The sequence below is a fragment of the Lethenteron reissneri genome, chromosome 10 (genome assembly GCF_015708825.2).
Source record: "Lethenteron reissneri isolate LAM-NWPU_2019-01 chromosome 10, ASM1570882v1, whole genome shotgun sequence".
NCBI classification, from domain to species: Eukaryota; Metazoa; Chordata; class Hyperoartia; order Petromyzontiformes; family Petromyzontidae; genus Lethenteron; species Lethenteron reissneri.
The window spans coordinates 10741051-10768473 of record NC_083788.1 but is presented as its reverse complement, the minus strand read 5'-3'; the positions used below and the strand labels follow the sequence as shown (position 1 = coordinate 10768473).

The 27423-nt window shown below is 51.0% G+C and overlaps 2 protein-coding genes across 2 annotated transcripts; one reads left to right on the top strand and one right to left on the bottom strand.

Moving 5' to 3' along the window:
• The first annotated feature begins 1875 nt into the window (after positions 1–1875).
• Positions 1876–8421, top strand: TMEM220 (transmembrane protein 220). Its single transcript, XM_061549048.1, has 6 exons — positions 1876–3272; positions 4420–4449; positions 6255–6315; positions 6559–6685; positions 7151–7210; positions 7763–8421. Exons 1-6 carry the CDS (start codon positions 3120–3122, stop codon positions 7893–7895), a joined length of 564 nt encoding a protein of 187 aa, XP_061405032.1. The 5' UTR covers positions 1876–3119; the 3' UTR covers positions 7896–8421.
• Positions 8422–8493: 72 nt separating this feature from the next.
• Positions 8494–27210, bottom strand: LOC133340580 (ADP-ribosylation factor-binding protein GGA1-like). The gene is given in 18 exon segments (XM_061548922.1): positions 8494–9717; positions 9829–9939; positions 10743–10912; positions 11482–11837; positions 12572–12738; positions 13176–13237; positions 13588–13677; positions 15018–15134; positions 16011–16092; positions 16541–16600; positions 16602–16691; positions 17366–17446; positions 17962–18071; positions 18939–19062; positions 19363–19461; positions 19905–19980; positions 20299–20383; positions 27122–27210. Coding segments are annotated over 18 exon segments (2052 nt in total). The 5' UTR covers positions 27183–27210; the 3' UTR covers positions 8494–9606.
• Between the last annotated feature and the right edge of the window lie 213 nt (positions 27211–27423).

Below are 27423 nucleotides of genomic sequence, written 5' to 3'. Positions count from 1 at the left end.
TGTAGGAGAAAACATTTATTAAGAAGTCTGTTTAATGAAGTAGAACGTGTTTATATTTATTTAAAGTTGCGCATTTTGATGTGACGTCACATTTCTCAGCTCCCCCCCCCTCGTCACACATCGTCACAAATGTCTGACCCCCCCCCCCTTAGATGCGTGACGTCATTTATGGACGGCCCCTAATGTGGAGCGGTGGCGCAGTGGTTAGCGCCCTGCTACTGTGATGACGATGCTGCCTTTTACTGATGGATGGCAATGCTACTCGATGAAGCTGCTGCTGCTGATGATGATTACGATGGTGCTGATGATGATGATGCTGAAGGCGCTGATGATGATTGATGGACATGGAGCGCCGCCACGTGGCCTCATTGCACATGCCGGATCTCAAAACTCTGGGAACCAATCCCACGGCTGCAGTGGAGTTATTTAGTGGCGTGCGCTTTTGTCACCGAATTTGAACGACTCTGCGGGTTTTCATAGCGACGATTTCGTTGTCGAAGCGTCATCATCATCATCGCCGTCGTTGGCGGCGGCGGCAACAGCCGTGTTCGATCCACTGCTGGATGGATGAAAGCTTGCCCCCCCCCTCCCCCCCAGGGCGATCACCACCGCTCTCCCGCGATGTAACGGAACAACCGCGCGAGCAGTTTGCGCACTCCGAGCTTATTTCATCGCTCCATCTCCTCCACGGTGGTAAAAACAGAAGACGACATCCTTCGCGGGACAGCAGGCCCCGTGAATGTTGCAACGCTGTAAAGACAGTGGACAATTCCCTGCACTGGTTCTGATTGCCTAGGGGCCGTACATAAATGACGTCACGCACCTAGAGGGGGGGGAGGGTCAGACATTTGTGACGATGTGTGACGATGTGTGACGAGGAGGGGAGGGGGGGGGTGAGAAATGTGACGTCATATCAAAATGCGCAACTTTTAATAAATATAGAGAACACGTTCTACTTAATTAAATATACTTTTTAATGAATGCTTTCTCCTACAACATCAGAATGCAGCGCCACATTAAACACGCACTACAATGAGCATAGTTTAAAGCGATTTGAAGCATGTTTTATTTGGGGGGGGGGGCAGAGCTTTGTGACGTCATTTGAGGGGGGTCTGACTTTTTGTGACGCCGTGTGCGACGACGGGGGGGGGGGGGTCAAAAATCGTCCAAAATCGCGTGACGTCATTTATGGACGGCCCCTTAGGATCTTGCGTCGGTTTGCTGTTGTGTGTAAACATCAAATAAAACAAATGTTCGCCAACTACTCAAGGATGTCTCCGTCATGCGAGACGCCGGGAACGTTGCGATGTGACGTGTGAAGGTTACTTTGGAGGCCGGTGCAAGCATCACAGTTCCTATGATCATCACAATTCCTATGATCATCACAGTTCCTATGATCATCACAGTTCCTATGATCATCACAGTTCCTATGATCACTGTTTCATTGCTTTATTTTGGTGATTTCGAAAAGTTTACTGGTTTGGCCATGTTTGTTTGTTGTAGTACGGAGTAAGACTGATGGCCTTAATCTAAGTTGTCTTGTGGCTGTTGTTGTTTGACTTGCATCCCACTGGGATTTTTTGCACACAGCGTTGATGTACGGTGTTTTTTCTGCAATATTTTGCTGTCTTTTCTTGGATTTTCTGTTTGCACTCAGTCACATATTCACTTTAAGATGTTTTCTTGTTCATGTTTTTGTTTTTTTGTTTGTTGCGGTTGCACCCGATTCAAGAGCCGAATGGCTCACAGGGCTATACCTAATCAATGAACTTGAACTTGAAGTCAGGACGGTGCCACTGATGTCCACTTGGGCGCACGCGGTGCCAAGAGGCGGTGACTTTGATCAAGCGGCGCGCCCCACGTGACGCGGGGCAGGAAGAGCAACTTGGCAGGTCGCAGCGGCGTCGGCATCATCGGCAGCAGCATCATCGTCATCATCGGCAACAGTGGATACATCAGCAGCAGTAGCAACAGTGGATACTTCAGCAGCAGCAGACACAGCAGCAGCAGACACAGCAGCAGCAGACACAGCAGCAGCAGACACAGCAGCAGCAGACACAGCAGCAGCAGACACAGCAGCAGCAGACACAGCAGCAGCAGACACAGCAGCAGCAGAAACCACCACCACAGCAGCAGACACATCAGACATCATCAGCAACAGCAGAAACCACCACCACAGCAGCAGATACACCCGTAGCAGAAACAACCGCAGTTGATACGACAGAAGCAGCAGAAACAGCCTCAGCAACAGAATCAACAGCAGCGGCGAAAACATACAGCAACAGGAACAGTCGAGGGTAAGAAACAGGAAGAACATCAGCTATAATTGCCGCTATAAAAAAAAAAACACTCCCGACACGAAAACATCAAAAAACCACAACTTCAGCAAACGCAGGCGGCAATAAAAAGCAGCGGCGACAACAGCAGCAGCAACAACAAGACCAGCAAGACGAAGAACAGGGGGGCAATAACAGCAACAGCAAGACCAGCAAGACGAAGAACACGGGGGCAATAACAGCAGCAGCAAGACCAGCAAGACGAAGAACACGGGGGCAATAACAGCAGCAGCAAGACCAGCAAGACGAAGAACACGGGGGCAATAACAGCAGCAGCAAGACCAGCAAGACGAAGAACAGGGGGGCAATAACAGCAGCAGCAAGACCAGCAAGACGAAGAACAGGGGGGCATTAGCAGCAAGACCAAGCAGCATCAGTTGACTTCCAGGTCTCACTGGGGGGTGGCCCAGGTCTCGTGTCGTTCCAGTTGCAACTCCCCGACTTCCCAGCTCTGCCCGGACCCCCCCTCTCCTAGTGCCCGAGAGGCTCCCAGCTCAGCCAGGGACCCCCCCCCCTCTCCTTGTGCCCCTAGAGTATCCCAGCTCTGCCAGGGACCCCCCCTCTCCTAGTGCCCCTAGAGTCTCCCAGCTCTGCCAGGGACCCCCCCTCTCCTAGTGCCCTAAAGGCTCCCAGCTCTGCCAGGGACCCCCCCCCCCCTCTCCTAGTGCCCTAGAGGCTCCCAGCTCCGCCAGGGACCCCCCCCCGTACCCCCATCCCCACCGTACCCCCATCCCCACCGTACCCCCATCCCCACCGTACCCCCCCCCCCAACCGTAGTACCCCATGGCCACGTCGCAGCCGGCAGCAGCCGGAGACCTCCGACCTCGCGGCGATGTCGGCTCGAGTCGGGGTCCCGCCGGCGGCTGGAGGCAGCACGTGTGGCGGGGATGCTGCCTGGGCATGGCGGGCTTCTTCGGGCTCGCGGCGTACGTGCAGGTGAGTTGGGGGGTGGGGGCATTTGTGCAAAGAGTTGCTTTTAAATATGCCTCCCCTACGACGACGATGACGAACGGCTGCAGGTGTGAAACATCGCCGTAGCATTGCCGCTGATGCTACCCACCCCAGCACACGTCGCTTTGCTGATGTTTGCGTATCTTTGTTGTTGTTCAAGTTTCAAGTTTATTTATTAGGTATAGCCCTGTGAGCCATTCGGCTCTTGAATCGGGTGCAATCGCAACAAACAAAAAACATGAACAAAAAAACATCTTAAAGTGAATATGTGACTGAGTGCAAACAGAAAATCCAAGAAAAGACAGCAAAATATTGCAGAAAAAAGCACCGTACACCAACGCTGTGTGCAAACATCCCAGTGGGATGCAAGTCAAATAACAACAACAAAACGACGCGCGCTTAAAGCATCCCCGGAAGCCAGTGTCGTAGTTTTCTTTAGTTTTTGTTAAAAAAAAAAGAGATGAATTATGCCGATTGGTCGGGGCATTTAACCAAGGCCGTAGCATATGAGTCAATATTGGGGGGGACCAAATCATCCAGGGGGTCTGGGGTCCCCCCCCCCCATAAAAAATATAAATTTGAAAACGAATTTCCTGCCTCAAATATTCCATAAATCACTAACACATGGGATGGACTTTTTATTTATTTCTTACAATAATGTCTAATAGTGTATTGTATTACATTGCTCTGTTTTTTCTTTTTTTTTACCTTTTCTTGTTTCATGGTACGTAATGCCAGAGATTAGGGATTAATAAAGTACAACCATAACCACAATCATATAAATAGAATCTATTTTATAGCAATATATTGGGGGGGGGGGACATTTTGAGCATATTTGAATATTTGGGGGGGATGTGTGTCCCCCAAATATATATTAAAATTATGGCTTTGCATTTAACCTCTTGTCATCACCATCATCATAATCATTAACAAGCCACGAGCAATCCACTGCTGGATGACGGCATCCAAAACTGTCAGTTGCAGTGGTTGGTGGTGGTGGTGGTTTAATCAGACATCACCGCGCTGGTCCAGGAGCAGTGGAAGTTAGCCGTGACCGGGAGTCGAACTCGTTGTCTCACACGCTCTCTTGTCTCCTCCCCCCCCCTGGTGTTGCGTGTCTGTGGCTTGCAAGAAAAACGACCCAGATGCGAGCCTGTGGACGGTAACGTACAATTAAACATACCTTCTAGTCAATTCACATATGCAGTGTGCTGTAATGCTGCGCGTGACTATGATATGAGAATTTAAAAAAATCTTCATCTCCTGAATCATCATCAATGACCGGATTTAAAGGAAAAGTATCTGGATCAAGAGATTAGGAACGCCGCTTGTAATGTTACTGCACCGTACGTAGCCAACCGTGCTATTCGATTGTGCGGAATAACCACTGGGTTCCAATGAAGAGGAGAGCAAAATCTTCTTGGTTCTTTCGGTAAAGTCACGTAGAAGGGAAATAATGTTTTATTATTTCCCTTCTACGTGACTTTACTGAAAGAACCAAGAAGATGAATCCCTACAGTCACGAAAGCTTTAAATCGAAATAGGAGAGCAAAACTAAACAAAGGTAACTTATTTAAATTAAAACCGTTCCCAAAACTTAAACTCTAATTGTCCACGGTCAACTGAGGTTTGGTCTGTAATTAGCCACAGTCCTTTACGTTATGGCAAGCTTCGGGGCCACTTCCTGGAGTCGTGGAGTTCTGCCATTACTAGTACATTTCATAAAAGCGTGTGTTAAAAAAAAGTTGTTTTAAATATTACTTATTTACAGTCGCGTCCACATGACAACTCACATTGTAATCCGCCACGCGTGTGGTTCATGCCACGGCCGAGTACTTGGGTGTCATGATTATAATTTAGCACGGAAATGGAGTAAATCTTGCAACGTGTGGCTAGTTTCACGGTGGCGATAGACTCCGATTGGATGGAATCAATCGAATAAGGTCTTTGGTGGACTACAAATTAGTTGAGAATGCGTCAGTCAAGTGTGCTCACACGAATCCCATTACGTGACCACATTTCTCCGGATCTCTTATCATTCATTACACACTGGCTTCCGGTCTTGAAACTAGTACAGGCATTTTAAGAGCCTCCTTCTTGCTCGTTGTTTTTCTTTAAAGCCTTGCATGGGCTTGCACCACCAAGTGTTCACCAGTTAATTCTAGATTTGAAGCTTTCGTGACTGCAAGGATTCATACTCTTAGTTTTTTCGGTAAAGTCACGTAGGTAAAAAAATGATACAGCAAATCTGGCTGTGACGGTCCCACCTGATGACGGAGACTTGTGTTGCCTCCGAAACGTCGTGATTTTTATTATTTTATTTTTATTAATTTGAATTTCATTTTTTTACCTACGTGACTTTACCGAAAAAACTAAGAGTATGTTCACCAGTTAATTCATCCGTACCGCTCCGTTCAAGGTCGTTGAGATCCGCAGACTCCGGCCCTTCGTACCTCGATCCCGACCGGCTGCGTTCCTTGCTCGAGTCAGCACCACACCCTAAATGCATTCCACAAAACTATAAAGGCCGTAGTATTTGTCCTGTTAGCAAGCAAGTTTCAATATATTTCTGTTGAACCAGGCGAAAACTCAAAAATAATTCAGCATGGGTCTCATTTGTGAATGACATCGGTCACAAAAAAATAAAAGCAAGTAAAATTAAGCACTGCAATAAGTAATCGAATAATTGATTACTTTATTGCGTGAAATCAACGTTAAATATTCAATTCCCTGCAGCGCAAATCGGCTCGGGCAGATTTGCCTCCAGACTTAGCCAGGGCACAGATGACAAATAGTGAGCTACAGAAACGTTAAACACACGGTGACTACAGTCCAAATACGGACATATGTCAAAATGCAATTGCAAGTGAAGTTATCAAGCAACAGGATTAGCATTCTTAAACGACATATATAATAGTGAACTGGGATATGTGCCAAGTAACTGTGTATGCGTGGATGTCTTTGCAGGTAGCGTATCTATTCCCAGCTGCCCTCAGCCTTGTGGTGGCGGTGTCGCCTTCAGTTGCAGGTAATTTCGGTGGATCAGTGCAATTTAAAACAAGAGGAATGCCTTCACAATTAAGCCCCCCAGTGATCGCTTCCCTTAATCTGCCTTGAAATGACAACTCCAAATATACAGCAGGCGTCAGGGTCGGGATTGAACCCACGAACCTCCTTTCCCGTAAACACAATGCGAGGCGGTCAACGTCTCGCCACCGTGGCAACCCTAAAAGCACGTGGCCCTCTCCCTCCCCGCCGCCTCTCACCCAAGGCAACCACGTGTGGAAGAGCGTCGTGCACATGCACGTGGCCGCGTGCCTCTTCGGAGCGTGCCTCCTCGCCGCCGTGGCGCACAGGTCTGGCAAGCGCATGCACGTGCTGGAGGCGGAGGAGGGCAGGTGGGTGCCGGTCCGAATTCTCGGATCGTTCAAATGGAATCGTTTTCTCGCGAATTATCGCTCACCAATTCCCTGCGCCATGACCCCCCCCCCCCCACCGACCGATTCCTCACGATCCCTTGCCGTGGTCCATCAACATGATTCCTTGTTATTATGTATTGCTATGAGCCCCGTAATCTCACATGACCATCCACTGCCATCATGCTTACACTCTCGTTACGTTTCCAATGATTCCTCAATCCCTTGACACGATCTTACACCACAATCCCCGCGATCCCTCGCTATGTTTTATCGCTACGATCCCGCCAGTCCTGGACTAGAATTGTCGATCCCTCAATAGTACGGTATAAATATGAATTCTTACGATTCCTGCCATGCACTGCTATGCTCCCCCGCAATGACCCCTACTGATTTCTCGTGACCCGTCACCACGATCTCTGATCCTTCGTGGTTTTGTTGTCCTAGGGAGATCGGAGGGCTCCTCCTCGTCGTCTTTTGGATGATTCTCTGCCGCAACTCCCATGAGTAAGGATCACAGAGCATGAGCGGAGGAGGGGTAAGGGGGTATTACAGCCGAGCCATCGCTCCGCACGTCCACCGTGACCGTTGCTCGTTAAAACACGCTTATCGCGAGGGTTCATCGGCTCCTGATGTTTGGATGGAAAAACAAACATGTTGACTGGACGACTGGGCAACCTCCACTGACCCCTTGACCTTGCAGGAACTTATGCAGGGTCACAGGAAAAGGGGCATCGGTTGAGAAGTCAGCGACGCCATGCCGAGCCGCGTACACTTAACAGAAGCTTTGCGGAGCCTCGCGACTCATTTCGGAGGTTCCTGCTGCTTTGGTTGTTTGGCCACGTGCCCTTTTTGAGTAATGGAGGAGGTACAAGAGCCAGAGTAGCCAGGAAAAGGAACAGAGCAACTCCTCGCAGATAGGTCAACATCTGACTTGATGTGCTGCCTTCTGCAGGCAATGTGTGGGACAGTCTGCACTGTTGAAAACAAGATTGTGGTGGTCGGGAACAATGGCACGTGTCTTGACAGCCCGTGGCGGGTGACCGCGTGAGCGTGCAGGCCACACGGAGCGACGCTGCGGGCTGGTCTCGGCCTGGTGCTTGTGGCCATACCCTCCCTCGCCTGGATCTACACGTCCTTCAACGCCAGAATCATGGCCGCCAATCCCGAGCACTGCAAGAACTCGCTGTGACGCAGTCGCCACAGCGATATCGCCCACTTCGGAGCGCGAATTTCGGACTGGGTCGACCCGACAGCCAAGAGACTCCAGCTCACGTGGACCAATCGCGATTAAGCGAGCGCGGTGACCGAGCAGGAAAATTAGGCCGTGGCAAGTGCAGCCGGGTAGGCCATTCAGCCATCTCCAATCAAAGCACGGTTTCTGCAGTGGAAAAAGCGGGGGGTTATCGTAATGAACGTGAGAAACATTAATCGATCAGCCACACGACCGTGCACCATTTCAGCAGTGGAATTTAATTTGGAATTCAAAAGGCAATTTACAGATTTTGAGAAAATAAGAGAGATATACAGTGTGTAAGAAAGATCCCAGTGCGCGATTCCATCGGGAGGCCCTTCAAAGAACCGTGGTCTAATAAAACCCACTCTGCACCCTCCCTGCATCCCCAGTGTGTGCGCGCGCGTGTGTATATACATTGCCATGTGTGCGCATATCTGTGCATGCACAAAGGGCCAAAGGTAACAACGGTACATTTACAAGCCAACGGTCCGCACAAAGTTTCCTCTTGTTTATTACAGAAAAGGAGGGACACATTTTGTTTGTCGAGCGATTGTGTGCAGCGATCGTGTGCAGCGATCGCGTGCAGCGCACGGCTATCCTCGGGCCTGCAGGCGTCCGCTGCTGTCTACTGGTGGACACTCGAAACACTGTCAGCCCAATGGTAGTGCAGCCAATGGTAGTGCAGCCAATGGCGTGCAGGTTACCTCGGCCGTCTGACGTAATCGCCACGACAACCCCCCCCCACCAACCCACCACCCCCCCCCCCGCACAAACTCCCAAGAGGCTGCACGAGTGGAAGCGACCGAGCACGGAGGGCAGCGACTCTGTACAGACATCACCCTCCACCAGCCCCGAACCCACGCTCCCCAAGATCTCCCCAACATCTCCCTCCTCACAACAGCAATTGCCTTCTCCACCTCTTCATGTGCAATAGGGGCAGAGGTGCGAGGCGTACAGCCGGGTGGGGAAGAGGGAACAAAGGCAGGGTCACGATCCATCATGGCCAATGGTGCCCATTGGGCGAGCGATTTGTAAAGAGATGCCGAGTCTTGTGGAAAGAATCCTGTGGTTTCTACATGTTCAGAGTTTTGGGAGAGTCCCGGTTTCGCCCCCCAGGTGCCTCCGAACCTCGGCGTGTCGCCAACATCCTCGCAGCCCGGCCAGAGGGGCCCCATCGGAAGGAACGGGGCTGGCTGCTCACTCCTTACATATTGCCGTTTACGAAGAAACAAAAAAAATAAACCTCGCGTTATTTGCCGCGTTTCGCCGACGCGCGTGGCAGCCAATGCCACGAACAGCAGCAGCTTCCGCTGCAGAGAAGGAACGCTAACACTCACTGCAAAGCACGCACACACAGGGAACAGCACGGCAAGCACCGAGGCTTGCGCCGTTCAGCGAAATTGCTGCCGAGCGGCAGGCGTGAACTACCGGTGTGAACTACCTCCCCCACTGCCCCGTGCAGTGGGGCTACAAGAGACCGGCGTCTCCCAGGCAGGAAACAGCGATGCCCCATTGCTGTTTAAAGTCGTTTGGTGGATGCTGCACGGCCCTCTCGAGCGGGCAGACTTGACAAGGGGCGCTGCGACGCCTCTGGGTGGACGGGTTGAGCCGCCGCCGCCGCCACGAATGGCGTGGTAGAACACGACGAGTCGGGGAGGGGGGGGCTCTACAGGCTGCTCCAGCTCTCCGCCGGCGGGAAGTCCACCACCTCTCCGACCTCGCTGAACACCTCCTCGCCGAGCGTGAACGCCAACCGGAAACGCAGGCGCACCTTCTCCTGGGATGCGGGATCAAAGCGGAGGCACCGGAGTTAAAGGTGCAAGGGCGAGAGAGGAGCTACGAGGGTGAAGGGAGGGTGTCCCGCGGGCCGTGGCAGGGCGGCTACTACCTTGTTGGGGTTTGCGAGCAGCATGACTTGGGTAACGGCCGCCGGTGGCTGCAGGGGGTTGAACCCTGGGAGCTCCGTGCCGGATGCTGGTTGCAGCTTCACACGCATATTCTGCACGCACACACGCGCACAGGCACGCACACGTTTCAGCAGATCTGCTCAGAGAAACGACTGAAGCTTAACTATGAACTGATTTTATTTATTTTACCAGCTAAGGCCCACCGAGCTACATAGCTCTTTTTTCAGAAGCAACCTCGCCACAAATGATAGCTCATCAAAGTGGCTTATGTGGAAATGTATAGCAGCCAAATGTTCTAAATACATGTTTCTAAATGAGAAAAATCCACGCGACCACAGATAGGACATGCAAACTACAAATAGACAGGCGTTAGAGACGGAATCGAACCCACAGGTGAGGTAGTTAACATCTTGCCACCGTGGTGCCCTCAGAATCAGATGAGTTAATTAATCGAGAGCTCCAGCAGAGCAAAATGAGCGGTATCGAGGTCTGAAAAATAAAATGCTTCGTTCTGTGCACAGCCTGAGAACAATTGCTGAGAAGAATAATCCCATCACTGCGGCGTAATGTCGTTAACTGAGGAAAGCTTAACCGAGTCACAATAATGATTGTTTAAGGAAACCACAGTACCTGGAGTAAACCCACCGCACGTATAAGGGGGTGGTAATTCTCAAGCCTCTGCTCTACTGCCATCTAGTCCACCTCACAGGTAGTTCACACCTGATATTCCCAGGCTGTCTTTCGTCCAGGCACTAACCAAGGCTGAACTCCACTTTGCTCTCCAAGATCTCAGGAGATCGGGGGAGCATATTCAGGGCGATTTGGCTGAAAGAAAATAAAAATCGAGACGCTGCCGTGAAAGGGGGCGCAAAGCGGAGTACCAACGTGGGCACACCTTGGGGACGGCCGCCTGGAACAGCAGGCCGGAGATGGGCTGGGGCGCCGTGCTGATCACAGACAGTACCACGACCAGCACGTCCGGCCGGCCAGGGGGGCAGCCCCGCGAGAAATGCAGCAGCACGCGCAGGCCGTGGCGGTCGTACGCGGTGATGGGGGCGGCGTTGCCTGCGCACAGGGACGCGCACACGGACGTGAACGGGCACAAACGGATGGGCACACAAAACACGCGCAGCCACTTGCACAAGGCACCGCTTTGGGGCCCGTGTCATATGCCAGGAGGAGAGCTAGGACAATGAGTGGATCAAGTTGTCAACGATGACGACGATGACTACCCACCAAAGATGGAAACATGAACGTATCACAAAGACGAAACTAAAAATCTGAATGAAGTAGATTAGAATAATTTAGTGACGTTATTAGAGGCAGCAGTGTGCCGAGGACGAGGATGACATGATAATGAACTACAAATGTAATATTAAAAGACGGAGTTCACCGATTGGTTGGCCTCATTAATCCTGGCGAGTAAAAATTAGGCTAAACTGAACATCGAACATTTAAAAACCAAGAGTGTACGAAATGTGTTTTTTTTATTGTTTTAGTTAGCTAGACTGAATGAAATCCACAAACGAGGACTTGACTAACATTCCACTGGTTGACGTAGACCAAAACTTCGACAAGAACTGGTAGCTGAACTTGAAGATGTGACAGCCGGCACCACCACTGCCACCACTCACTGGGCTTGATGGAGTCGAGCGGCACGAACACATTGGTCAGGGAGATGTCGGCCTGTCCGGCCGGGCCGCCGGGCCTCGCCGGGCTGGACGCCGTGTGAGAGGCGAGCGAGGTGGGCGGCGTGGCGACCGCGGGGGTGAGGAGCGAGGTGGAGACGGACGATGACGGGGCGGCAGCGAAGGAGGAGCTCGGGGAGGCCGCTAGGGGGAGACCCCCACCAAGCAAGCCGCCGGCGGCGGCGGCGGGAGTCGGGACGGACGACGACCCCACGGGGGTCACAGGTGCCGCCCCTTTAGGCGCCGTCTCCATTTTGCTCTGCTGGAGCTCTCGTAGCGTCTGCTTAGGGGCCGTGGATGCCCTGCAGCGGAGGCGAGGGAAAGGGGAGAAAAAAAACACAAGCTGCAGAGCTGCGACGTGATTGGTCGATCAATTGACGAAACCAATTGTAATCGACTGCTTTTTTTAAGTCGATCACTCACGGTCTCCTTTTCAAATGGCAGCAGCCCCGACCATTTTGCCTCCCGAAGGCCACAGCCAGCGTGACGTGACTGTAATGTTGGTGACGTCACCATGCCCTACCCGTCAACTCCCGTCCAGTGCCATACGTGTGATCATGTGACTTTTTGTTCCCCAAACTATTTTTGTGTAATCCCGATTCAGAAATCGAACTCGTAATCGGTAGAGTAATCAATTATTTAACTCATTGCATAGCCCAGCTCTAATAAATATTTGTACTATCTCACACACGAGTGTGCGTGTTGCGCATAGTGTAGGGAGCGGTAGTATAACAGCGCGCTGCGCTACAAACCCAACAACCCGAGTTCGATTCCTGCTCACGGCCAACAACGGTGACTATCTGAACTGGTCCTGGGCCTTCCCTAGGTCGATTCAGCCTCTAATGAGTACCTGGTGCGATGTGTACATGTCACTACTCGGGAAACATAACGCGGCCGGGTGTGGTGCTGGCCACCCACCCCCTCGTGTGCCCTTTCGGCCTTCATAGGTGCTACTCGCTAACAGCACTTGCCCCAACAGTCTGTAAAAGGCTATACGGGGGAAATTTGTCTTTGGTGTGCATAGTTGGGGCATTACCACTTGACCTGCTGCGTGCCGGGAGGCAACGCCTGCTGCAGCAGGGACTTGCCGATCTGCTCCAGCTCCTGCAGGCCGCCCACAGGGGCTGGCGCCACCGGCGCCGCCTCCGCCGGCGTCCCCGCCGTGACGGAGAGAGTGGCGCCGTCCATCAGCGCCGAGCCCAACTGTGAGACACCGGGGGAGAAGAGGTCGGCGACTGCAGGATCACTCGCGCGCGACACCCACCGCACGCGCAAAGGGGGGCACAGCACCACTTCTTCACACACGGGGTCCCTCAGACGCACCACTGGTCGCTGTATCCAGAAGCGGATCGATCACGGCCGATTAAAGGAATTCTCAACCCAACAAGCAGCGCATGGTTTCGGGGTTGTGCGCGCGTGTGCGCGTGCTGTGTCACGAGCTGCCCGGCGTTTGAAGCGCCGTCGTGGCGCTCGAGTGACAGCTCGTCGTCGTCATTGTCATCATCAGCCGTGATCTATCCGCCGATGGATACAGACCTCCCAAGCTGCCGCCACCCTCTCACGGGTCTTGCGATGCAACAATTGATCTCGCGCTTGCGTCGATTTAAATCGCTCCATATTCTCGGGAGTCTCACGCTGACCTGGAATGAAGTCCAGTTAAGCGGCGTGGGTGCGGCGGAGGTCTGAGTCGCGTCTGTGAGGTCTGGAACACACACGAAAACGCACCCTGTCAACGTGATTTGGCGATTGTGGTGGTCATGGTGTTTATAGTAGTGTTGATGATGGTGCTGGAGGTTGTGGTACTGGAGGTGATGGTGCTAGTGCTGGCGCTGATAGTGCTGCTGGTGGTGCTGCTGGTGGTGGCGGGGCTGGTGGTGCTACTGGTACTGGTGATGCTGCTGGTGCTAGTGCTGGCATAGACAGTGGTGATCGTGGTGCTAATGTTTGTGGTGCTGGTGATGATAGTGCCGGTTGTGGCGATGAATATGGTGACAGTGCTGGTGGTGATGGTAGCAATGATGGTGGTGATGGCATTGGTACACATCTGCGTACTCAGGGACATGAGCTCGTCATCCAGGAGAGTAGCCGCTGGCGACGCTGCCACCTCCAGCCCCGCCAGCTCGATCAGGGATGAGGTACCACCTACACATGCAGAGACAGACTCCCTGTGTAACCATACTCTTTGGTTCTTTCGGTAAAGTCACGTAGGTGAAAATAATATTAAAAGTAACTAAATTAAATCACGACGTTTCGGGCGCAACACAAGTGTCCGTCATCAGGTGGGGACAACCACAACGAAAACAATCGCTGAAGTATGCCAAAGAGATGGCTGTGACAAGGCATTATATAGCTGAGGAGGGGGGGGGAGGAGCCTGTGTAACCTTACAGACTTGAGACAAGTGCTGTGAGCAGGCAGCTATTGAACACCAATAGCGAATAATTATTCACACCCCACCCAATAGCGAATAATTATTCGCTATTGAACGCGGGGTGTGAATAACACCACGCTCGGCCACCATTGCCTCCCCAGCGCTCGTATTTACAAACCAAACCAGGTACAGTAAAACCTTGGATTGCGAGTAACTTGGTCTGCGAGTGTTTTGCACGACGAGCAACATTTTAAATAAATATTAATTTGATAAACGAACGAGGTCTTGCAATACGAGTAGTACGTATACGCTTTGTCTGCCGAGCATCACGTGATCACAACTGATATACGAGTGCTTTGGATTACAAACACGTTTCCGGAACGAATTATGCTCGCAATCCAAGGTTTTACTGTACTCATTTAAAGGCAGAGTTGTTCGAGGGGAGACTCGGGATTGGTTCAAATATCACTCGCCAATGGCGTAAGCAGTGATTGGGAAACAAACTCACGGCTAACTCACGACACACGACACACACACGCATGTACTCTTGCAGGCCTGGACAGTACAGCAGAGGCACGTGGTGTTCGCGAGCACCTGCTAGGGTTGACGGACAAACGGTACGGGCTCTCTTGCAGCCTGCCTTTCAATCGCAAACGCAGGAGTCAAAGCCCTTTGGCTGGCTCTGCGGTGCATAGGCACGCAGTGAATCACCTCCCTGGATTGTCACAGTTAGGGTCCGAATCGTGTGTTTTCTGTGTTCTGTCTCGATTGTCCAACTGGCCGGAAACCAGGTAAGCATACGATGCTTTTCAGGTTTGAGCCTCGAGAGCGCTTACAATTGTGACCTCCATGGATACAACAGTTGAAGTTAGGCACTGTGGGCAGTAGAGGGCAGTGCAGGACACCCATTATTAGTCTTATTCTTCTATATGCACCCCACCTTCACAAAGCTGCACTTATGACCAGTGTGATGAAGTATGTCAAACAACGCTCACTGCCTGCACGGAATGATGAAGCCCTGATCCAGCAGCAGACTTACAAAAGGGCTGGGCATGATTATTAATAATAATGAATTAAGCACGCATATGCGCGTGCGTGCGTGAGTGCACCCACCCTTGGTGGGGGCTGCCGTGGGGCTGGACATGCCATTGACCGTCGAGAGCCTCTCCACCTCGGACTTGTACGTCTCCATCACGCTCGTGAGCTCGTCGTTCGCTCGCAGGATGTCGGCTTGCGATGAGCGGAGAGGGCGAGGGGGGACCGGGACGAGAATGAGAGACGCGTGGAGCACAGTTAGAAGGTCTTGGGCCACGGCAAACGTCAACGCGACTGCGTCACCACCGTCCCTGAGCAACTACAATATTGCCCTCGCTGTCGAGTAGCACGCAGCACGTAGCGTGGGCGGCACACACCACGCAGCACACGACAAAGCAGCGCACAGCAAACTACACAGCAAATAAGTACGCATCTTGCTGTACAGCCCACGGCCACACGAGGGCTACCTAAACTAGACTATTTGTTTATTTTACCAGGAAAGGCCCACTGAGCTACATAGCTCTTTTTCAGAAGCGACTTGGCCACAAATGATAGCTCAACGAAGTGGCTTCTCATGTGGAGATTTAAAGCAGCCAAATACTCCATGGGAACCTCATTTGCCAGTAAAAATATGATAATTGTTTTTTTACCCTTCTATCTGGCAACAAAACTGACACCTTTTTACAAGGAGTCATGTTTGCATAGACCGCAATACCTGCAGTCATAATACAAACAAAACTGTGCCTTTTGGCGTCATCTGGTCCAACCCATGTGAGACTAGGCTCTAAGGAAAGCTGTCTCGGGTGTGGACCAATCAACTTCAAGGACAGTGCACATTATCAGAGTTATGTATTTTGTTTGCATTATGATCGCAGGTATTGCGGTCTATGCAAACATGACTCCTTGTAAAAAGGTGTCAGTTTTGTTGCCAGATAGAAGGGTAAAAAACCAATTATCAGCCAAATACTCTTGAACACATGTTGATTCTAAATGCGGAGGGGAAAAACCGGAGGACCCGGAGTAAACCCTTGCGGGGTGACACGAGTCAGAGGCCGCGGCGCCGCCGCTCACCGAGGGCGTCCTCGTTGTCCTCGGTGTCGCTCGCCAGCTTGAAGAGCGTGGGCCTCATCCGCTCACACCTCCTGTACGCCTCCTGCACGCCGAGAAACAACGCCGCCATCGCTGCGTCAACCCACGGAGCCGGGGTCTGAGCAGCGAGGAGGCGACGCCCCCACCGCAAGCAAGGGCTGGAATCACGCAGGGCCTCGAGATTTTGAAGAGCCCTCAAAAATGGGAATACTTGCTAGGCCACGGGGAGCGGCATCGAGGAATTGTTGCAGACACCTTCATTAAAAGGAGTATAAAGTGTTTGAGAGTGATATTGGTGCATGGTGGTCCGTGAACATTTTGGAGGTCTGACAGTGGACGGCGGGTCCAGAGAGGTTGGGAACCACCGCAGTGGGGGAAAGAGAAGTCGTGGAATATACACGAATACGGGCTGCCAAAACTACAACATCCTTGGGCCCCCATCGAACTTTTAAGCGTGGGCACTGGATGGGAAAGCCGCGACGTTGGGAGCCGCGTCACGGAGCACGACTCGCCGAGATGCTGGCGCCGTCCGCCGCGGAGGTGGTGGTGTTGCCGCCGCCGCGCCGGTGTTCCTGCCACCAGCTCGCGCAGCTGCCGGACGCTCTTCTCCACCTCCTCCAGCGCGTTGATACGTTTGGCCACACGCTCCATCTTGGCTTGGTCCTACACACGCCACCCCCGTTGACGTTAAACCCAGCACGCCATCGCGCAGTATCTGATTTTAACGCGTAGGCTTTCGGGACCAATATTATCCATAATAAAGGTTTTTTGTGGGTTAGATCGCGTAAATATTAACGTGCCGTGAACCCAGCACAACCCGACACGGCCAATTTAGTAAGGGTTTGTCACGTGAACAAAACGTGCCAATTCGTTACAATACGCCGGTTGTGTGTTGGAGAGTAAACCCACAACATTTACAATTTGAGTACGTTTCGCTGGTGATAACAACCAGCTTCAGGCGATTTATACGCACCATGTCTTTCTTCGGAAGACTTCTTCACAATTCTGACAAATCGCCAACGCAAAAAACCTTTATTATGCATATCTGATTTTCTGCGGGCTGATATAGGCTGATATGTCACATGTGAAAAGATCAGATTGTGTGAACGTCCACAGACAATTTCAGTTACGCCACCGTGCATAGGTACGTTACTGGAGAAACACTAAAAGCATGAACTGCTGCAAACTTAGAAAACGCTTCACAGTGTCTGAGAAGCGAGCCAACGGATGGATGCAAGATTAACCCCACGTGACTGTATGGCACCAACTGTGGCTGTGGCTATTTTAGCAGGCCCCGTGCACTGCGGTGTGGTGCGGGGGCCCCGCCTTGGCCGCACCTCCTTCACGACGGTCTTGATGAGCCGGTTGGCCGCCTCCAGGTCCTCGGGGTGTGTGCTCTTCAGCAGCCGCGCAAGCAGCTGCCACGACGGTGGCACGGACGGGACAGACGCAACCCGGCGAAAACAACAGCAATGGTAAGAACGATGACAAACACTGTCCTCTCCCTCTCTGCCTCCATCTCTTTTATTTGCACTTTTTTTATTTTTCTCCCCACCTCGTGCGTTGCGGTTTTCCCTCACATCGCTTAGCTTTACCTCCAACGCTGAATCTTGACCTTTGCCTGACCTCTCCCACCCATCCCTGGCTGCCCCGGCTGTCCCTGGGGCTTATTGTCGTTGTTGGTGCTGGGCCACGGATTCTTCGTCCCGGTCTGTTCTGCGGTTTTTCTCTCGCTCTCCTCTCTCTCCCCATGTTCCCCCGATGTTTGTAAGTGTCTTGAGATGCCCTTGCATTTAGACGCTAAACTGTTGTCGTACGATTAAGATGATTAAGGTGGCGTTAAGCAACGACAGACATATGATGCAATAGCTGACACTGTTGCGATGAGGACGGAGAGGTTCTCACTGTGTCAAATGACTGGGGGCAGCAGTACCTTGGATTTCTCCTCGTCTTCGAAGAGGGTGTTGTCATGGCGGGGTGGAGGGGGCGGCACGATGTAGCGGATGTTGTCCTCGCTCAGCTTGGGGTCGGCCTTCACGATGCCTGCAACCCGCAAGGTCAAAGGGAGTGGCTTCGTGTCTGACTAACAACCGCTCACGGTCACTCACTATAAAATATCAATATCCGCACCTCCGATTAGCACGGTTGGCCACGTACGGTGCGAAAGAAGTTCATCATAGATACGCACGTCGAATTTGCTTTTTAACATTTTACAATGAACCACAAGCGAAAAGTCACTCTCACTGATACCCGCTGAAAGGGACACACAAGACAGATATCCACTCACCCTCACACCCAGCCATAATAGCCACTCGTTTTCCTGACACCCACACCCACCCTGCTCTCCCACAACGATTCGACCAGACCAATCATTCAACAATGCAGCGACAACCCAACCGCACAAACCATTTTTTTCTGGCACACCACCACATGTATGCACATTCACAACAAAGATAAAGAAACAGAGGGAGACTCGAGCGCCGACAAAAAACTCTCACCATCAAACGCGCAAACAACAAGACGTATTTGCACGAGACACACAAAACAGAGACAAAGATCCCCCGTGTAGCCTTAACAGACTGTCGGGGAAAGTGCTGTTAGCGAGTAGCACCTATGAAGGCCAGCACGGTACACAAGGGGGTGGGTGGCCAGCGATGTTTACAAACCGCACCAGGTACTCATTTGAGGCTGAATCAGCCGAGGGGAGGCCTAGGTGTTGGCCGTGAGCGGGAATCGAACACGGGTCGCCGGCTAACCACTAAACTACTGCTCCCCGAGACACATACATACACACGCATACATAGCAGGACACAGAGACGACACGGGGAGTGGGGGCAATGTGGAGGCGGGGGAGAGGGGGGGATAGGGAGGGGGGGTCCGGGGGGGGGGGGATTGGGGCGCAATGGCTACCCTGGCCCTTGAGCATGTGGTACGCGTCCTGGATCTTGGTCTCGTCGGGGATGCCCACGGTCCAGCTGTACATCAGCTCCACTATCTTGCTCTTCACCTTCTCCGGCGAGCGAGAGCCCAGGTACTGCGTGCAGTGCAAATCGAGGATCGCGACGTTAGTCCGCTGGGCGAGGGCACAGTCTTCAGCGCTGTGCAGTCAATGTTGTCAACATTTAAACAAAATTATTTTAGTCGTAGTCTTTTCGTCGAGTGAACCGCAAACCTGTGGAATTCTCGCCAAGTCGATGGATTTCATGCGGCCATTCTCTTAGTCTGATCGGCTAGTCCACTCCGAGTTACTACACGTTGGTGAGAGGGTTTGTGAAATTCTCCCCCCCTCCCCTGCCAGCACCTCGCAATATTATCCGTGTGGGGGGGCACACACCTTCGGCGACAGCACCTTGATGAGCTCGTTAAGGAAGCGGTACTTGCCCACCTCGTCGTGGAAACGCTTGCCACAGTTGCGCATGCAGGCCTCCAGCACCTGCCCTCATACACAGAGGGTTAGAGATTAAGGGTTAGGGTTAAGAGACAGGCTTTGGGTTTTGGGTTACTAGTTCGGGCTCGAGTTAGGGTAACAACTAAGGTTACAGCCTATGGTTAGAATTTGGTTTAAGGCGAAGATTAGGCGATTGACCCCGATTAGGATTAAGGTCAAAGTATGGGTTAAGGTTATGGTTAGGTTTCAGGATTGACTGGAGGTAATGGCTCTGGTTAGGTATAAGTCTGGTATATTGTTAATGACTAATAAGGTTAAAGCTTTGATAAGGGTAGGGCTCACGGTTATGATTTTGTAAGGTTCACGACTATGCCTAAGGCTTGAATGAGAGCCTAGGAGCTCGAGTGGGAGACTGTCGTGAACGCTCCGGGTACGTTCGCTTGCTCATCGTCGGACAGGTCTCTCCCCATCGTCTCTGCGCCGCTCACCGTCAGACTCTGCATGGCCTCCCACTCCTGCGGGGACTGGATCTTGTGACTGAGGAGACGCGTGGCGTGCAGAGGCCTGTGGAACATGCAAGGAGCGCGGGGGGTGGGGGGGGGGTAGGCGGAGTGGGTGCCGGGGGAGTGCAGTGTTGCCAAACTTAGTGATCTAGTGACTATTTTGATTTTTAAAGCAACAAATGTTTTTCCAGAGCGGCTTTCGGAGCCATTCCAGGTACGAAAGTGGATAACGAAATCCGCTGGAAATATCCAGCGTTGTTCATCGTCAACGGGCTGCGTCTTGGTGTTGAACTGGTGCGGGCCCAACTACGGGGCGGTTCGCTGATCGCCGGGACAGTTGGCTGTGCACGGAGAGCGCGAGAAACCAGAGAGGGCTCACCCTTCCAGCTCCAGGTTGACTTTGTTGCAGAATCCCATGATGTCCTCCCATTCCTCCTTCTTGTTCAGGGGGTTGGTGGCCTTGTCTGAAGGGGAGACAGAGCAAACGTTTTCGTCAACTAAAAAAACACTCAACACATTTGTCGATAACACTGCCTAAAATGGAAAAGTATATAACAGGCCAGGTTTCGTGCAATCGTCCATCTTCATAGCAACATCTGAAGCAACTGAACTAGGCACGTAACAACTCGTCGATTAATTAGTTCTTATACTCGCGACACACGCATAAATCCTGTGCGTGAGAAATGATTAATTTACAATGTACACAAATTCTATACAAATTATACGGTACTACATTTACAGCATACAAATAACTGTAATTGATATCAACTTAAAAACTGTTTACAATTGTGTTTATCTGCATTTTAATACTCTCTATTTAAAAATATATTTTATGAAGGTTCAATAAAAGTGTTCGCCGCAGCTATTATAATGAAAGCTATTACAGGTATGCTAAGGTTACGGCTTCGGCTAACGGACGAAGTGAGCAAATGAGACAAACATGAGTGAGGCACTGCAAACAAGAACACCAAATTACAAAACATGGAAGGCGAAACATGTGTGCGCCATGGATCACGTGACACTTTCCAACACAGGATTATCCCCCAGAAGCGATGAATTAGAGACAGTAACGGTAGCGCTCACGCCATGCGCACAGGAAGTAGCTTATGACCTTAGGCCACAAAAAACAACGCGGCCCGGATTGCGGCCCTGCCTGGGAGGGCCGGTTTTGTGAGTAAAGTCCTTCTAGCACTGGTTTTTGGCTCCAGGTTTTGGGAAACGCTTTGATCGATTTGGCCAGTTTTCAATAGTTCTGAATAGCAGCACAACTTTACACTCAAGTTTTCTCCATATTGGATCATCTTCGCGAGGGATATGATGACGCCCGACCCCCAACACAAATAATGAGAATGTATTATGTCGCAAGGAGAGGGAAAGCGAATCATAATATGGCCATCGTGAACATGCTATGCTTCACATTCACAGGGTGGCTGTGAAGTCCCTACACCCTTAATCTCTTCGAGTCTAGAAAAGTGGAACCAGACAGGGGTATTATTGGGGGGCTTCCCGCCCACCCTGCACAGTTCATCTCACATGGTGGCGTTTCATTTGCTTGGTGGGTGCCAGGCAAGCTCGTGTGCATGTTTGTCAGAACGTGCCGAATGACCCATCTATTCTCCCACCCTTTAATTAGCGCATTCCTGAAAACAGTGAAGGGCTTCACACGCGGCCCTCGAGTGTGGCCACATGTCGCACTCCAGTGATGAGAGTAAACAAAAAAAATCAATGCAACCTCATTGCCAGGGCCCAGCCAAGAGGGCATGGTGCCATTACTGCTAAGTTTTTCAAGTTGTGCTGCAGGGCTCTCCGATGTGTCTTCACGTTGTTCCGCGTTGTTTGGCGTGATGTCCAACGTTTCGCTTCAACCTGCTGGACAACGCGTGGTAACAACCCGAACACACGTCGGAGGGCCCAGTGCCATTGCCATGGAAGTTGTCGCGCTAAGGGGTGTTGGAGAGTTCCTTTCCAGCCATGGTTGTATAATTGATTAGACGTGCTCATGACAGATCATGTGAACTTGACAGCTCATGTTCACTAAAGTTACTGGCAAACATCTGTGAGCGGTCTATGGATCCGGAGGTGGCTTTAAGTTCCGTTTCGTGAGGATTTTTCCGATAATCTGTGGTTCCTTGATTAAAAATAACTCAAACGTTTCAAGTAAAAAAAAAACTCCTTTTCTTGCTGTGCTTTACACAGCGTTTCCAACTCCACCGAGTGCAAACAAAACTGACAGACAGCTGTGTTTCTGCATTCCTTTCAGAGAGAAAGAGAGAGAAAAAAAGTCCCCTGCAAACCACTCTTCCTGCCCAGGGCTCAAGACAAAAAATGGACAGAGCGGTTCAGAAGCGGGGGCGATGCTTGCTGAAGGGGCACTGTACGGCGCGCTCACGCCTTCTTTCGTACGCGGCGAGCATCTCTCGCAAGAGTCGGCGATATACCAGGAGCCCCAGGCAGGTTCAACCATCTTCTCGCCGCGACAACGTCACGTTGCATAAGTCGCGTCATTCTTTTCTCTATTCTCGTTGATGTTAACGGTGGCCACATGACGGGCGAGCCGAGCTGTGTGAACAATCCGGTATATAACGACGCAATGCCCTGATCCACAAATACGAAGGAGACACCACAGCAATACACGCCGCTGCCCCCCGACGCGGTTATCTGGCTTGACCACCTGAATGTGAAGTTGTAGTTGTTGCTCTGCATCTACATCAACCATACGAAAGAAGACTACGGCATTGGGCATCGAGGGTGAACGAAGAGCGGATTAATTTGTGGGTGACAAAGTGCCTCCTGAGAACCGGCGATTGGCTTTTCCCAAGGTCAGGAGCCTGGTTCTTGAGGAACAATCCCCCTAGGCATCCTGACATGGATCACCTGCTGCAGTGATATACAATTTATGTGGATCTGCGACGTGTTGCCGGGTTGTACCGTGTTATTTGGATTGATGTCTGACATTTCCCTCCACGTGCTGGGAGCCACTCAATCGCGTGGAGAGAAATGGCGGACATCATGCCGAACGACACACGGTACAACCAGAAAACACAGCACGACCGTCAAAACCGACACATTAATAAAAGTATCGTACACTTCAATACTCGGGTCTACAGGTTTTCAAAATCAATGCGGCCTAGCTCATGCTTTACCAAGTGAAGTCTGCTGCGTCCTTACTTGGCCAACGTATTGTTGCCGTGTAAAAGTTCTTGTCAATATTTCACCAAATGCAACCGAGCCCACGGGGTGGTTTGAAGACCCCTCTCTTCGCCAATTACTGCTCCAGCCATGCGATGATGTGGCCAAGTGATGCTTGGCAGGTGGTTATAAATAGATGTCCATGTCGAGGAAAGCACAGAGAAGTAACAGGTCTCCTTTACAAGGTACTCTTTTTGTCTCGACAGCCTCTCTTCCTCATTCACAAACTCCACGCTCCAAAGCTAGAACCGCATCAAGGAACGTGGCCATATTGACAACTTGAGATATCAATCACAAACTCGCTGCAGACATCGCGGCAGTTTCACGATCTCGGACATGCATTTTAGACACTTACAGACGTGGGTAAATCGTTGTGCGCACAACTACAAAGTGACTTTTTAGTTGGGTATAGCGTTTCAACCAATGAGGACTGTGATTCAGATCGCCATCGTTTGTACACCTTACCTAAAAAGGTTCAAAATGCTCATGAAATACACGGGTGTCGGACGCGCTCAGACAAACTGGCTTTTTCATCCACGCTGGGATGGCGATGGCGCGTTTAATTTCATGTACGTGTCAAAGCATTGCTTCATTGCATAAATAAGCCATATTTGATTTGAAAAAAAGCCAATAATTACTGTCGCAATTACACCTCATATCATTTTTTTTTTAAGTTGACACTGAGACGTTGCCGAATTTGTGCAAATGCCCATCACTCTCTGAAACCCACTCAACCGTACTGGCAACATCGCTCACAAACACTACCACCAACTCTGAAATTTCAAAACGTTACATGCCAACACGAAATGCAAACACCTTGAACCGCATAACCCCATGAAGCACAATCCCTGGAACACAACAATGGTACACGACCACATTGGAACACAACACCCATAACATACGTCAACACAAGATAGGAACCCAACTCTCACAAACACAACCCCGCCTCCCAAAGGCGACATGACCTACAACCACTCAGACCGTACTAAAAAAAAAACTACTTTTTTATTTTACCAGGTAAGGCCCACTGAGCTATATAGCACTTTTTCAGAAGTAATCTGGCCACAAATGAAAGCTCAATAAAGTGGCTTATATGTGGAAATGGAGATCAACCAAATACGCTAAATGCATGTTTCTAAATGTAGAGGGGAAAGCCGGATGACACGGGGAGAGAGAGGCACGCAACTCCAAATATACAGTAGGCGTCAGGATTGCGAACCCACGCACTCCTATATACCAGGCGAGGTAGTTAACGTCTCTTAGCCACCGTGATGATGATGAGAGACAGACATGTAAACTCCAAATATAGAACAGGCGTCAGGGTTAGGGATCGAACCGACGACCTCCTGTATACCAGGCGAGGTAGTAAACATCTCGCCCACCACTGCGCCCATACAGTACTGCTGCAAAAAAAACACACCACAAATAACAACAAAACACAACCACTATGAACAGAATCACCACACCGTGAAACACAACAGCTCGAACATAACCACTCAAACACAACGATTACACACAACCACTCTGAAACGTTGTAGCCCTGGGCCCGACCGTGTCTCTCTCTCTCGAGCTCCATCGCATGCCACGATCCTAACGCATGAAATACAAACTTAAAATACACACACACGTAAACACAACCACACCACCATCACTATAACGTTATACAAACAATGTTAAATACAGTACCAAGATACAAAATGACGCGGACACACCACCACCACCAAAACCACCACCAAAACAACCACCACGAGCATCAAAAATATGCAAACACGGCAACGTGAAGCCCCAAAAGACAACGCCACAACTGCTGTACCAACAACCACACATAACGAAACACACCCGCAGTGAAAACCCTAAATTAACACCCCAGAGGAATAATAAACAACTACACAACCACACAACTACCACCGAAACACATCCATCCTTAAAAACTTAACCACACACATCAACACACGACCACACACACGAACACACTAGCAAACACACCGACACGCAAACACACAGACACACACTAAAACACTCGCAAATACACTGACACACACACTGACACACTAGCAAATACACTGACACACAACCACATCACCACACTGACACACACACTGATACACAACCACATCACCACACTGACACACACTGATACACAACCACATCAACACACTGACACACACACTGACACATAACCACATCCCCACACTGACACACACACTGACACACACACTGACACACAACCACATCACCACACTGACACACACACTGACACACACACTGACACACAACCACATCAACACACTGACACACACACTGACACACAACCACATCACCACACTGACGCACACACTGACACACAACCACATCACCACACTGACGCACACACTGACACACAACCACATCAACACACTGACACACAACCACATCACCACACTGACACGCCACCACATCACCACACTGACACACACACTGACACACAACCACATCAACACACTGACACACAACCACATCACCACACTGACACACAACCACATCAACACACTGACACACAACCACATCACCACACTGACACACACACTGACACATAACCACATCACCACACTGACACACACACTGACACACAACCACATCACCACACTGACACACACACTGACACACACACTGACGCACAACCACATCACCACACTGACACACAACCACATCAACACACTGACACACAACCACATCACCACACTGACACACAACCACATCAACACACTGACACACACACTGACACACAACCACATCACCACACTGACACACAACCACATCAACACACTGACACACACACTGACACACAACCACATCACCACACTGACACACAACCACATCAACACACTGACACACAACCACAACAACACACTGACACACACACTGACACACAACCACATCAACACACCGACACACACACTGACACACAACCACATCAACACACCGACACACACACTGACACACAACCACATCAACACACTGACACACACACTGACGCACAACCACATCACCACACTGACACACACACTGACACACAACCACATCACCACACTGACACACACACTGACACACACACTGACGCACAACCACATCACCACACTGACACACAACCACATCAACACACTGGCACACAACCACATCAACACACTGACACACAACCACATCAACACACTGACACACACACTGACACGCAACCACATCAACACACCGACACACACACTGACACACAACCACATCAACACACCGACACACACACTGACACACAACCACATCAACACACCGACACACACACTGACACACAACCATATCAACACATTGACACACAACCACATCAACACACTGACACGCAACCACATCACCACACTGACACACACACTGACACACAACCACATCACCACACTGACACACACACTGACACACAACCACATCACCACACTGACGCACAACCACATCACCACACTGACACACAACCACATCAACACACTGACACACAACCACATCAACACACTGACACACAACCACATCACCACACTGACACACAACCACATCAACACACTGACACAAACACTGGCACACAACCACATCACCACACTGACACACAACCACATCAACACACTGTCACACACACTGACACACAACCACATCAACACACTGACACACACACTGGCACACAACCACATCACCACACTGACACACAACCACATCAACACACTGTCACACACACTGACACACAACCACATCACCACACTGACACGCACACTGACACACACAACCACATCACCACACTGACACGCCACCACTCAACTCGACCCGGAACGCCACAATTTCACGCAACACCCCATGGCGCCTGCCCTCCACCCACCGCCGCCGCGCGCCTCTTCATCAGCGGCTGCGTCAGGCGCGGGTTGGATGGGGGTGGGGGGCAACCAGGGCAGAGTCGGGGTTAGAGGGGCACGGTGGGAAGCAGCCAGGGGAGGGAGCGGGCGCGAACTCACTGAGCCAGAACTCGAGGGCGTCTCCGTGCTCCACCCGCGGGTCGTCCGCCGCCGCCGCCATGTTGATACTCCAGCTTCCGATCCGCACGGAAGACGGAAGCGTCTTCCGGAAGACGGAAAGCGTCTTCCGGAAGACAGATTTCTTCTTCCGGAGGAGGAAGAGGAAGATTATTCCAGAAGGGGAGCTGAGGGGAATATCCAATTCTTGATTTGAAGCTTTTGTGACTGCAAGGATTCATACTCTTAGTTTTTTTTCGGTAAAGTCACGTAGGTAAAAAAATAATAGAAATGAAATAATAATA

Excerpts from the sequence above, each read along its gene's own strand:
- TMEM220 (XM_061549048.1), top strand. The coding sequence starts at position 3,120 with ATGGCCACGTCGCAGCCGGCAGCAGCCGGAGACCTCCGACCTCGCGGC. Across the intron at positions 6,316-6,558 it reads GGTGTCGCCTTCAGTTGCAG|GCAACCACGTGTGGAAGAGC; the intron begins GTAATTTCGGTG and ends CTCTCACCCAAG. Across the intron at positions 6,686-7,150 it reads CTGGAGGCGGAGGAGGGCAG|GGAGATCGGAGGGCTCCTCC; the intron begins GTGGGTGCCGGT and ends TTGTTGTCCTAG.